Source organism: Arabidopsis lyrata, assembly GCF_000004255.2.
Source record: "Arabidopsis lyrata subsp. lyrata unplaced genomic scaffold ARALYscaffold_3, whole genome shotgun sequence".
In the NCBI taxonomy this organism is placed as follows: domain Eukaryota; kingdom Viridiplantae; phylum Streptophyta; class Magnoliopsida; order Brassicales; family Brassicaceae; genus Arabidopsis; species Arabidopsis lyrata.
This window is the reverse complement of record NW_003302553.1, coordinates 17544318-17557821: the sequence shown is the minus strand read 5'-3', so window position 1 is coordinate 17557821 and position 13504 is coordinate 17544318. Positions and strand designations below refer to the sequence as shown.

The window sequence follows — 13504 nt, the reverse complement described above, 5'->3', positions numbered from 1 at the left end:
CTATATTGATTTAGTGTTTAATGGTTAATGAATCAATCCAATTCATTTAGCAAATGGTTTGGATTAACCCATAACTCATTTAAATGAATGGATTAATGGGTTTAATGAGGTGATCCATAACATAGTTTTCTTATAATTTAAATCCTAATTAATTGATAATTAGTAACTATCATGTTACCACCACCATCATCATCATCACTCCATCATCATCTTCATCACTCCATCGTCATCAATTCACCACCATCATCATCGTCGTCGTCGTCGTCATCATCACCATCACCATCACCATCACCATCACCATCACCATCACCATCACCATCACCGTCATCCTCATCGTCATCGTCATCGTCATCGTCATCGTCATCGTCATCGTCATCGTCATCGTCATCGTCATCGTCATCGTCGTCGTCGTCGTCGTCGTCATCGTCGTCGTCGTCATCGTCATTGTCGTCGTCATCGTCATCGTCGTCGTCGTCATCGTCGTCATCGTCGTCGTCATCGTCATCGTCGTCGTCGTCATCGTCGTCATCGTCGTCGTCATCGTCATCGTCGTCGTCGTCATCGTCGTCATCGTCGTCGTCATCGTCATCGTCATCGTCGCCCTCGTCATCGTCGTCATAGTCGTCGTCGTCGTCGTCATCGTCATCATCATCGTCATCAACATCATCAACTAATTTGATCATCACTCACCATAGTGAAATTCCGTCATAGAGTGTAGTCGAAATTGTCATTATCAATACCATCGAAATACTTGTATCTATGATCAAATTAGATAAAATATAACCTTATAAAAGATAAATAATTACAAAGAATGTCATTGATATTTTTAAATTTGAAGAAGGAAAATTAATAAACCGAAACGGGTAATTGTGTATATTTAATTCGAAATTGCATATATGTAAACTAAATTATTTTCGTAAGATATTATTAGATATTTTCTAAAATGGCAATCTAATCTAATAACAAATTATCATTTCATTTACATTTTTAAAAATTTCCTTAACAATACTATGCTAATTAATTCTGATTGGTACACATGGAAAAAAGATTTTTCAATTTTGATTTTCCAAATATGAAAAAACATTTATTATATTTGTCGTATATAATCTAAACAAAATACTTCTATCCTTTAAAATACAGCTTATTCAAAAACTAATTTTTTGGATTCTAAATTTGTAAATATCTAAAAATTATTTGAAAGATAGATTAAAATATTTAACATTTAATTAGAGTTTAAATGATATAAAATTTTAGAATATATATTTTTTTTTAAATGGGTAGTTTTCATTATTTTAAATTTATATAACTAACCTAAATCTATCTGACCATTAAATCGATTCATTTAGATCTCGGTCCGACCGTTTGATCGTTACGAATTTTAAAATACTACTAAAATCATTTTTATTTCAAATATTTCAACCAACTAATATGAGTTTTGGTTATAGATACTATAACTATATAAATAATTTTTTTTAACATCAATCTAACTTTTTTATTATATCATATCATATAAACATATACTATGAATTATATTTGTGTTTGTCCCAAACAGGATATCGAGAATTTTTGTTTCCGTCACGTCCTGTTTCTAATCGGGAATACAAAATTTGTCTTATATTAGAAATGCGTTCTCTTATGAGACATAAATTGGAGAACGGGTAAGATATAATGGAACATGATAAAACTGAATGGGAATTACGCCTATCTCTAAATATTTCTATTTCTTGCAAACTTATTTAATCATTTTAACGGTTTTATATACGTTTTGATAGTTTACAAGTTTAATAAAAATCTACGTGACCATTAATTCGATTCATTTTGATCTTGGTCCGACCGTTTGATTGTTACGAATTTTAAAATACTATTAAAATCATTATTATTTCAAATATTTCAACCAACTGATATGCGTTTAGGTTATAAATACTATAACTATATAATTTTTTTTTTACATATATTTCAATCTAAGATTTTTTTCTAATCTACTCTTCAGTTTCAAACTCCAAAAAATGCCTTATGGTTGCTATTGTATCATAAGCAAACATAAATAACATTTTATACTTTTCTGTGTACATTATAATTTATTCAATACAATATATATCACTAAAACAACAAAATAATCATATATTTAATAAAAATTTATTACAACACATTTCTTAAAATATGAAATCTCGCACGTATGTGCGGGTCAGGATCTAGTCTATAATTTGATTTGTTATTCGCTTAAATAATCAAAAAAAAAATTTAGATTTCACGAATTAAAAATCTTCTATCATCAGTCGACATAGCAGTTAATCTGTCTATAAATCAAATCTTACCTCAAAGACAAAAAAAATCCCCTAGTCGTACCAAAATCTAGGGTTTACCTTGACCGGATCTAGACACATAAGCTATTCAGGTTCTCTCCTCTTATTCTCTCTCCCTGTCTCTTGGTCTCCTCAGTCTCCTGTAGAAAACTTTGTTAAAGTTAACACTTTCTGTCTTCTCATCTCTTACAAGAGTGTTTCTGTGTTCAATTTTGAGTAGATATGGAAGTGGTTGCTGTTGGGTCAATGGAGACGCAGAGACAGGAGACATGGGCTTGCTCTGTCACTGAGTCGTTTCTCATCCTCGTCGGAAAGAATCTGGCTTGTCTTCTCCTTGTGGTAAAGAACAGTTTTTTTTTATCAGTCTTCTTGATTTCTGCGGTGTAGATTTACCTTGTTTGCTTCTTGTTTGCTTCTTGTTTCTCTGTTGGGACTGTATTTGTGGTTCTTGTACCGTATTGATTTGCAAAGAACATTAGAGATATGTCTTATCTGTTGTGTAGTTATGTTCTGTTGTAATTGTCTTAGTCCAAGGTTTATAGATTTGTTTTATCCGTTTTGAGAAATTGCTTCATATCTGCGTATTCAGAGTCCTGTTTTAGGGTCTAGATTTTGTCTTGACATTGTTTTGGTTTGAGTTTAGCTATGTGTAAGTTTTAGACTAGCACTTAAACTCTGTCACTTGTGTTAATGGTTCTAGATGAGTCTTTGCACAATGAAGTTGAATTGTAGCTTAGAAACAATGTCCAGTGTCACTCTTTTTGTTAATCGGTCACTTTTATTTTGTGTGTTTTGCCATTTGTTGTTAATGAAGTTGAATAGAGCTTAGAAACAATATCTAGTGCCTCTCTTTTTGTTAATTGGTCACTTTTATTTTGTTGGTTTTGCCAATTTCTGTTTATTTATTGCGCAATGATTGTTTGTTTCTTTGTAATGAGGATTTGTTCTTGGAGTTGGGTTATTCAGCTACACACAATCAGAAGTTTCTCTTTTCAAGTTTAGATTTGATACACTTGGTGTTGATTGTTGTTGTTATATGCTTTCCATTTTCGAATAGGATCCTTTTTATCTTGTTTTTGCGCTTTTTAATTCCCTTTTTGACGAATCTTGCATTAATGCTTCACATCTTTATCACATTCTACTGTTTGGTTGTGTCTTTCTATTTTAACAAGCATTCTTGTGTCATCGTTGCAGGCAGAATCATTGCTGATAGGGTTGATTGCTGTTGACCAGAGGTGAGTATTACGGGCACGCCTTTCCTTGTCCTTCCCTTTTTATTGTCGAGGAGCATGAGTTTTATCTAAATGGATCAATCTATATTTATCTTTCTCTAGGTTGTCTCTGAAGGAGGGTTACAAAAGAGGAAGCCGTGCTGAGGAAAACAAAGATGCTAGTGACACTGAAGATGACAACGATGATGATGAAGACGCTGATGAGGATGACGACGATGAGGATGATGCTAATGATGAAGATTTCTCAGGGGGTGAAGGGGATGAAGGGGAAGAAGCTGATCCAGAGGATGATCCAGTGGCCAATGGTGGAGGAGGAAGCGATGAAGATGATGACGATGATGAGGAGGGTGATAATGATGACGATGATGAGGACAATGAGGATGAGGAAGAAGACGAGGATGAGGAAGATGATGATGATGTTCGCCAGCCGCCCTCTAAGAAGAGAAAATAAATCATGAGTTAATGAGTGTTTGTGGTTTGGATGGTTAAAGACTTGAAGAGGATGCTCTGTGTTGGTTTAAGTAGTGTAGGGAAACTTATCGTCCTCTTATTGAACTTCATCTTCTCTTGTTGTTACTATTTGTTGTCATGTGTGATTTTCGATGTGGATTTTAGTTATCTTCTATGTTTAGAATGTTTGGTCTCTTCGTCTCTTCTACGTCTGAGGCATGAATGTTTGTCGAGCTTGGCAGTTTCTCGGTTGCCGTTGCTGTTTCTCTTGCCATTGTTGTCTAGTGGTAACGAGGGTTGTCCTTAACGCGACTTTATCAACCAGAATGGAATTGACCCAACAAAGTATAGAGATACAATCCATGTGGTTGAACAAAAGCTTGTGCAGTGCGAGAAACGAACCCAAAAGAAAAAAGCTATTATAGTAAGAGCTTTACAACAAATCCTACAATTATGGTTACAAATAACATAAGCTTATGCATCGACATGAAGTGAGAGCAATACTCAATTAGGGAATTGCATTCCTAATCCAAAAAATATTTAACTTATACTCATTACGTACAAATGTTATATAAGAAGTATAATAGACTCTAAAAGGTCAAATGGCTTCACCACCGAGCTTATTCAAGAAGAAAACGCATATCTAAATCTCTAAAAAACTCATCAGTTTCCGATTTTGGTTCTTCCTAGAGGAGAGTTTTTTTTTTCCGGTTACTTAATATAATCGAGTTTTTGCTATCAACCAAAAAAAAAATCTACATAGACTGATTAGTTTGTCTAAGAGACTATGATTTTGTTTATGAAAAAATATATTCTCCGAATTGATTAACCAATCGAGATTTTTTCTTTTATTAGAAGTTTGGTTAAACATAGAAAAATTGTTCGAACTTTACGATAATTAAGTGATAGTTAAAAAGTTTAGTAAGCTTTCAAAAATGTTTGGATATAAATCCTTATAGAAGGTTGGAAAAGTAGTCAATAAACCATTTAGATTAAGATGACAAAACAAACAAAGAACCATACTTGACTAATATTACTTTTGTAATCCCTTATGGTCTTTCCATGGGGTTTCCACAGATATTTGTGTAACATGACACATGAAATAAACTTAAGAAACCATTAGAAAACTCCAGGTCGAGAAGGTATGCATTGCTTTTTATTCATTTTGCTTGGCATCCAATATCATCGTGAAGCAGACTAGTAAGACGGGGCAAGAAAAGTTTTCTTGGTATGTCCTCTTTGCGAGTTGAATCTCACTCACATCCATTCTTCAAATGCAAGTTCTACCACAAGATTTGCCGCCTTTTGGCTTATGCAACTAGCTTTGATCATTGTCCTCCAATGAATGATTAGTCGAAACCATTGCATCTTGGTCTCTTTGTCCAATGCCACACCAGAATACAAAAGTAAGGGTTCTACTAAAACTCTTTCTCCAAGCTACCCTCTACACAATCTGGAGGGAGGAACACGAAATCTTCACCACCAATCATGCCTCTACAACATCTCTAAGACTTGAAGCAGCTTAGACCATCAGAAACCGACTCCTTACCCTTCCAACCAAGGGCCCTTTTTACCTCATCCCTTCTTGAATTTTATTTCAGTTGTACAACAAATCCTATCCAAACCCTTCATTTGTCTCCACATTAGGTTCTCTATCGTTTTCATGTTTGTAGTCCGATAGATGTAAAATTTTTGGCAAAAATAAAATTTACAGAAAACCAATTCCAAAATAATACTAAGGCTCAGGAACCAAATCCTTCAAGTGTCAGAGAGATCGACAAGGCCTTAAGAAACAGTACAAACTGAGCTCATCTAGTTCAATAGTAGTACACTTTCTTGCAATCAACATTAACTTGACCAATGCTGATGACCAAAAGCCATGAACCAAGAAACCACTCTTCTAGTTAGAGCCACCATTTCTCCCACCTATTCAATACACAACACAGTAAATTAGATTTATGGAACCAAAAAAAGATAAACCAGAATTGTATGAAATCTCTTCAAAGCATCCATATGAAGATATTTAGCAACACACTGATAGAAGAGGTAAACCTATTAAGGCGTCTCTGACATGTATATATCAAGGTATCAGAATAGTATATTCACCCCAAGTCTCTACATCAAGGTGAAAACTTTTGTCCTCCAGACCAGCCAACAAACTAACAAGACATCATATATTGAAATGTTTTAGACCCATCTATATAAAGGAAAAATCTATACTATAATTAATGTAATGGAAATCATATCTTCAAAGACCCAACTTGACATCAAAAGATAGCACTCTATACGATTACTTACAAATTCAATCGCAACATCGAACAAACACGCTTAACCATTCTATACTACAATGTGCTAGAAACCATTTCTTCAAAAACGCATCTTGACTTCAAAAGATCAAGTACTTATAACTTTACTGATGAATTCAATCAAAACAACAAACAAACATGGTAACCACAGAGATTAAGAAAGACTAACCCTGTCAAGGAAGTTTTCCTGACCGAAAAACAGCAAACTTTGTCATGTCGGAATTCAAAAACTCAATCTTGTTCTCTGTAAGAAACTCCTCAATCATTGTCTTAACACGCTCTGGTTCCTCTGTCTCACATTCAATCTCATAACAGTTCCCAAAATCATACTTAGTCTCATCAACCTCAAGTTTCACACCTCTCCACTCATAAACATTCCTAACATTCTCAAACCCACCTAAACAAACAAACCCTAGAAAGTCTTTAAACCCATATTCCTCTTTAACCCTTTTCAAAACCCTAGATCCAATATCTGAGAGCTTAGCCGGTGAATCAACACATTCTTTACCAATCCCATACTCAATCTCCTCTTCATCTTCTTCCACACGACTAATCCCATTAGCTAGAGTTGGTTTCGCTTTAAGAGAGACAATACAACGCGGCGGAGAAGAAGAAGCCGCAGAAACGGCGGCGTTTTGGAGGAAACGGAGACGGAGGACGGCGCGGCGGAGAGAGAGATCGTTTTTGGGTGTGTCGAAGAAGATGTTGCGTTGGTGGAGGGTTCTGAGGTGGAAAGGAGTGAGGAGAGTGGTGAGACGGAGATGAGCAGCGGCGGTTAGGAGACGGAGCTTGACTTCGACTTCCATGGAGGAATTGAGTTTCAAGGGAGGCCGATTCTGTCGGATTTGGAAGAAGGGTTTTTGTGTTTTGGGTCTATGAGGTGGTGGAGAGAGGAGGAGGAGGATGGAGCGGTGGTTGTGGTGGTGGTGGATGGTTGAGATTTGCGGGATTGTTCAAGCTCTTCACGGTCTTCGATTTTGAGTTGGATTTTTGTGGGTTTTCTTCTCAACATTTCGGAATCACAGAGATCTCTGTATCATCCTCTTGCTTTTGTTCTCGTGATTGGATTATCGTAGGCCCATATATCTAAGGCCCGTTAAAAAACTTGGCCCATTTCTGGTTTGCTGGAACTAAATTCGTTGGTTGTGGTTGTGTCAACGGGTTTGATTACCGAGTTTTATGGTTTTACTAGGGGTTAGTCCAGGCTACGTCCAGTATGTATTTGTCAATTATTAGTTTTTAAGTTTGTTAAATTAGTTTTGATTTTTAAATTTTGTTTATTATTTATGCGAAAAATCATGTAATGCTTTATTAAAAATTTTAATTAAAAATATCTATGATACTATAAATTGTTTAAACATATTCGTCTTTAATTTTTTCATTGTAATTTCTATTTAAAATTACAATTCATTTTCATTATTAATTCATTTACATTAAAAATTACAATTCATTTTTTCATTGTAATTTCTTATTATGAGTAGTCTATATAGTATTTTTATCTTTTGTATATCTCTTTTAAATGATTAGTCGTTACTATTTTTAATACTCCCTCCGTTTTCGAATAGTTGTCGTTTTAGAGAAATTTTTTTTGTTTTTAATTAGTTGTCGTTTTCAGTTTTTGATGCAAAATTTATTACTTTTTTATTTTTTATATTTAATTTTATTATGCAACTTGATTTACTATTGGTTAAATTATGTTTAGGTAGATAATTAATGATATTTTTATATTGAAAAACTAACAATATTAATAGTTTCTTAATTTGTGTGCATATAGTTAAAACGACAACTATTCGAAAACGGAGGGAGTATATTTTTTTATGTATGTAGTGTTTCTATGTAAGAGTTTCTGCAATGTTGTTGATAAAGAGAGTAATTTGCAAGAGCAATATAGCAAAGTTAAATTTACCTAGTTTGACACAAATCTAATGAAAAATAACTAGATTAATACCCAAATTTAGAAGAAAACTAGACTAACCCAAATTTTTAGTAAAAAGACCAAAAACCCAGTTTTGGCTCTTTTTTCCTTAACTGAAATTAAAAAAGAAAACAATTAAAAAAAACATGTAGAAAACGAAATCTCTGCATGTTTTTATTTACTGGCAATTCTATAAATGTTTATGCTGAGTGTGTATACCACACATTAGATCTCTTTTCCAGCTTAATTTAAACCTTTTGCTATTTATTAAACTTCTTTATGCGTACAAGGCTATTTATTTAGAAGTTGGAAGAGTTGTCGAGTTCCTTGACTTGGTTGTCTACGATTGTATTCTATAGAGATATTTAATTTTGCTTATTAAGTTCATTACTCTCTCATCATACTATAATTACAAAAACATATCCAATTTTTTGTGTAATAATAGTTCATAAAAATAATAAATCTTAATCATCTACTCGACTAGAATATGAATCTAGAAAAGAAGAAAACTAATCTATAGGAAACAAACAGTAGTGGCGTCGTGACAACAAATTTTGCTGTCGTAACCTTATTATGTAGATTAAAACAAAAACTGTCAATCAGAATCTACGACATAAATCTTGTTAAAAACAAATCAGCCATCACATAAGAACAATAAATCTGTCAAATAAGAATTAAAATTTAAATCTGTCATAACATAAAACATATCTGCTGTCACTATAAGTCATTCCAGCAACAAAAAAATTCTTCAAGAAAACTGCTATCATATGACAGCTTATTTGTAAACTATCTGAAATCTGTCGTAACATAAAACAAATCTGTCATAACATATAACATTTCGGTTGCAACTATATGCCATTCTAGCAATTTATATTTTTTTTATAACAAATCTGTCATCACACTCCAGATTTTTATTAACATAATAAAAAACTGTCATAACGTAAAATCAATCTGTTATCACTAATAAGTCAAACTAGTAATTATTTTTCTTTAACAAATCTGCTACATTACGGCAGATTTTTCTCGAATAATATAAATCTGAGGCCACTATAAAATAAATCAGCCACACATCAACAAGAAGTCTGTCACAAATTATGAAAGTCTGTGGTGTCGTCATATAATAAGTCTGCCGGAAAAATAAATCTGCTATAAATTAAAAATCTGTCGTAACCATATTCAAATATGTCTGTAAAACAAAAAAGTCTGGGGAAGAAAATCTGTCATATACAAATAAGTCTGTCGTGGAAAAACAAATTTGTGATAAGTAGATCCGCAGACTTTTCTAATTGGTGTTCTCTTTTTGGAAATTTTTTCCCCACGTTTGAAATTTTTTTTAAGGGTATTTTTAACTTTTTTTTTATTCCTAACAAAGCAGAAAAGGGTATTTTAGGTATGAAAATAACTCAATTAACCCTTACATTTTATGAGTTAGTTTAGTAATTAAACCCTTAATTTGGGTCTATCTAGCTTTTGCAGAAACTTTTTGTATTGGTAGCACGTCATATAATTAGATTTCTAATATTTGAATATATAGATCATTTTCTTTCTTAAATATCTTGTACCTTGTATGTTTCTAATTTGCTTCGATGAGTTTTCTATCACATCTATCACACCATATAGCTCCACCATGCTTCTACATGACCTTTCAATTTTGAAACAGGTCGAGAAACATTGTTATATATAGTGTATATATTTCTCTGTACATACCATTTCTTTGAACTATATAAAGCAAAGATATGATCAAACACGGATGTCAACAAAGCATATGATCGTGTCGAATGGAATTTCTTAGAGACCACACTCTGTCTATTTGGTTTTTGCGACAAGTGGATTGGTTGGATTATGGCTTCCATTACTTCTATATCATATTCGGTGTTGGTAAATGGTTCACCCCATGGACTAGTCAAACCGCAACGTGGAATACGACAAGGCGATCCTTTATCTCCTTACATATTCATTCTTTGCGCGGACATATTGAGCCATGTCATCAAGGTTAAGGCAGCAGCTAGTGATATTAGAGGAATTAAAGTTGGTTTAGAAGCTCCTGTAATCACACATCTCCAATTTGCGGATGATTCCCTTTTCTTTTGTCAAACCAATGCTCGAAACTGTCAAGCCTTAAAAGATGCTTTCGATGTGTACGAATACTATTCTGGACAAAAACTAAACACATCGAAATCGGTAATAACGTTTGGATCGAGAGTTTATGGTTCCACACAGGCACGGTTGAAAACAATTCTTGATATTCCTAACCAAGGCGGAGGTGGTAAGTATCTTGGCTTACCCGTACAGTTTGGGAGGAAAAAGAAGGAAATGTTCAACTATATTATTGAGAGAGTCAAGCAACTTACTTCTAGTTGGAGCTCCAAATTTTTATCACCGGCTGGTAAGGAAATTCTTATAAAATCTGTAGCTTTAGCAATGCCAGTCTATGCCATGTCCTGTTTTAAGTTACCGCAAGGGATCATCACTGAAATAGAAGCGGTTTTAATGAGATTCTGGTGGACAAAAACAAATGATAAGAGTGGAAGTCCCTGGATAGCTTGGAAACGTTTACAACTATCAAAGGCAGATGGTGGTTTAGGTTTCCGAGACTTGGCTAAGTTTAATGATGCACTATTAGCAAAGCAAGCATGGAGATTACTTTGTTATCCAAACTCTTTGTGTGCCCGGGTTTTAAAAGCTCGTTACTATTTGAATGATTCAATTTTAGAGGCGAAACCACGCAGCTACCAATCATATGGATGGGCTTCAATTCTTGAAGGACTTGACTTAATCAAAAAAGGAACGAGACATATAGTGGGTGATGGGCATTTAACTCAGGTAAACAAAGAAAACATTTTAGGTTCTCATCCTCCACGGCCGGTACGAACAATCTGTCCAGAATTGAAGTTCCCAATTTGTCGTCTGATAGCACAACATGGAACACATCGCTTTTGGGACAAAAGGCTCATTTCATCAATGATACTACCTCAGGATCGAACTCTACTCTCTCAAATTCATCTTAGTCGGGAGGTTTCTCTGGATTATCTAATCTGGAACTATGATAAATTAGGAGAGTATACAGTCAAGTCGGGTTATTGGTTCCTGATGCATTCTTCATCCCCTTCTCAGCCAACAATAAGGCCACCTCACGGTTCCAATCTTTTAAAAAATCGTATATGGCGCCTTCAGGTTCTCCCAAAAATTAAGCATTTTCTTTGGCGTGTTATAATAAGAGCCCTCAGTACTACAACAAGACTCAATACAAGAGGAATGAAACTTGACCCAACTTGCAAAAGATGCAGTCTATCTGATGAATCCATAAATCATGTTTTCTTTGAATGTCCTCACTCACTCCATGTCTGGAGACTTGCACAATTCCCTCTACAGAGATTTATCTCTCCCATTGATGACATCGAAGTTTCTCTTGTTACTTTTGCGCTTTAATCAAAACTTCTCTCTACTCTTCTTCGCCAAATTTCTCTTCGCCGGATCTTGAATTTTTCATCTTCTCCAATGGCTTCTGATTTTGAAAGACCCGAATCTCCATCCTTTGAAAGAGGCTCTAGTAACGACGAATGCACTCGCCCGAATGATATCGCCGGTCCCCACTACATGTCTACATGTGACTCTTCAATCTCTTAATCAATTGAGAGATCTCTGTCAGATTCCATCTGGAATCATGGCGGAATCGATGCTGCCTGGTCCTATGGAATATCCGGAAGACCATCGCGACGGTTATTTCTGTGTCTACGAAGTCTATTTCAATGGTTGTAGGCTAACCTTTCCTCTTCCTGAAGCCCTAGTTCGGTATTTAGCAGCCCTTGAGATTGCTTTGCCTCAACTAACCCCCAATCTGCTTCGCACCATCCTTGGGATTATAACTGTTGCGGTGGAGGCCGGATACGTTATTGGGGTCCCCGAATTGAACGAATTTCTTAGCATGAGGAGTTCGTCGAAGAACACTGGGTACTTCTCTGCGTACCCCAATGCTGGCAGAAATCTCATCTCGCACCTTCCCAACAAGGTTGAGAGCTGGCATCATCCTTGGTTTTTAATTAAGAAAACTCCTGCTTCGATTGGAAATCTTTCTGAAGTGCTCCCATCGAAGTGGTCTGCGAAGCCTGGTAGAAATTAGGTCATAGATACTTTTTTCGATCATTTTACTGTTTTTTTACTAACTAAACTTGTTGTTTCACTTCGCAGCTTTCATTGCTCCGACTCTCCCAACTGAAGAATTCATCGGGTTCTTCAAAATAATCCTTGAAGGGGAAACCCTTTGGAATTCCTTCACTCTAGAGCGATTTATAGAAGCCAACCGCAAACTCAGGATGAGTCCCCAAGATCAACTTCATCGTCTCCCACCTCCTCCTTCTACTCAGGGAATGTCAGCTCAGACCCTCACCGCTAAGCGTAAGGCGCTTTTCAAGCCGATAACCGAAGCTTGCGATGAGAACAAAGAGTTTCTTGCGACCGTTATTGACAAGAAAGATTACAGTAGGACTTTGCTGGTTAACGATGGTACCGCTGAAGGGGCCAGATCTGCTGGTGCTTTCAGGTTGACACCTAGTCGTGAACGCCGTGGTGACCGTTCCCCTCGGGGAAGTCCGGCAATTAGTGCTTCATACTCTGCCTCATTGTTAGAAGCATCAAATAATAAACGGAACGATTGTTCAAGAATTTCCGATGTAGGAGATTCCAACTTGATTCCTACCCCGGATCCTTATTTTGATGAGGATCCATCTACATATAGTTTCCAAGTCTGATTCTCCGGTTGTTCTGGCGCGCCCAGTACTGGTAGTTCAGTTAGGAAATCTGCCAAAACCTGAGCCTTCATGCTGACCCGACTTTTGTATTCTATATCATATTCACTTAGTTCCACTGCCCATTTCATCAATCGTCCGGACTGGTTTGGACTATGAAGTATTGTTCGAAGTGGCTAATTGGTTAATACTTCGATTGGATGGGATTGGAAATATGGTCGTAGCTTTCAGGCAGAAGTTACCACTGCAAGTGCGAGCTTTTCCATCATTGTATACCTTGTTTTAGGATCTGTCATTGACTTACTTATGTAATAAATCGGCTTTTGCTCCCCGCGATCCTCCCGGACCAAGACTCCACTAACTACATGATTTGACACCGAAACATACAAATAGAGCTTCTCATCCAGTTCGGGTTTAGATAACACGGGTGGAGCAGTTAGGTATGCTTTAAGCTGTCCGGAGGCTTCTTCACACTTCTCATCCCAAAGGAATCCTTTGTTTCTTTTTAAAATTTGGTAAAAAGGTAAAGATTTATCTGTTGACCTTGAAATAA

General features: G+C 35.7%; 3 protein-coding genes across 5 annotated transcripts; 1 reads left to right on the top strand and 2 right to left on the bottom strand.

Annotated features, from left to right (window-relative positions):
- The first annotated feature begins 2287 nt into the window (after positions 1-2287).
- On the top strand, positions 2288-4187 carry LOC9319841 (phosphopantothenoylcysteine decarboxylase subunit VHS3). Its single transcript, XM_002885801.2, has 4 exons — positions 2288-2395; positions 2524-2642; positions 3498-3538; positions 3638-4187. Exons 2-4 carry the CDS (start codon positions 2526-2528, stop codon positions 3984-3986), a joined length of 507 nt encoding a protein of 168 aa, XP_002885847.1. The 5' UTR covers positions 2288-2395; positions 2524-2525; the 3' UTR covers positions 3987-4187.
- A 759-nt stretch (positions 4188-4946) lies between these two features.
- Positions 4947-5659, bottom strand: LOC110230284. The gene is given in 2 exon segments (XM_021032756.1): positions 4947-5549; positions 5599-5659. Coding segments are annotated over 2 exon segments (198 nt in total). The 5' UTR covers positions 5651-5659; the 3' UTR covers positions 4947-5403.
- Positions 5660-5665: 6 nt separating this feature from the next.
- Positions 5666-7300, bottom strand: LOC9319840 (triphosphate tunel metalloenzyme 3). Of its 3 annotated transcripts, none has more exons than XR_002333398.1 (3): positions 6461-7300; positions 6038-6144; positions 5666-5911 (listed from the first exon to the last, which is right to left on the bottom strand). XR_002333398.1 is itself a non-coding variant. In XM_002883727.2 (2 exons), the coding sequence occupies exon 1, from the start codon at positions 7095-7097 to the stop codon at positions 6465-6467; it is 633 nt and encodes a 210-aa protein (XP_002883773.1). In that variant the 5' UTR covers positions 7098-7300; the 3' UTR covers positions 5675-5911; positions 6461-6464. The 3 variants fall into 3 exon arrangements, 1 of the variants encoding a protein (XP_002883773.1); XR_002333397.1 differs by lacking the exon at positions 6038-6144 and having other exon boundaries at positions 5675-5812; positions 5846-5911; XM_002883727.2 differs by lacking the exon at positions 6038-6144 and having other exon boundaries at positions 5675-5911.
- Between the last annotated feature and the right edge of the window lie 6204 nt (positions 7301-13504).

Bases quoted from the DNA above. Each gene is read 5' to 3' on its own strand.
- LOC9319840 (XM_002883727.2), bottom strand. From the start codon at position 7,097: ATGGAAGTCGAAGTCAAGCTCCGTCTCCTAACCGCCGCTGCTCATCTC.
- LOC9319841 (XM_002885801.2), top strand. From the start codon at position 2,526: ATGGAAGTGGTTGCTGTTGGGTCAATGGAGACGCAGAGACAGGAGACA. The intron at 2,643-3,497 runs GTAAAGAACAGT...TCATCGTTGCAG, and splicing joins TGGCTTGTCTTCTCCTTGTG to GCAGAATCATTGCTGATAGG. The intron at 3,539-3,637 runs GTGAGTATTACG...ATCTTTCTCTAG, and splicing joins TTGATTGCTGTTGACCAGAG to GTTGTCTCTGAAGGAGGGTT.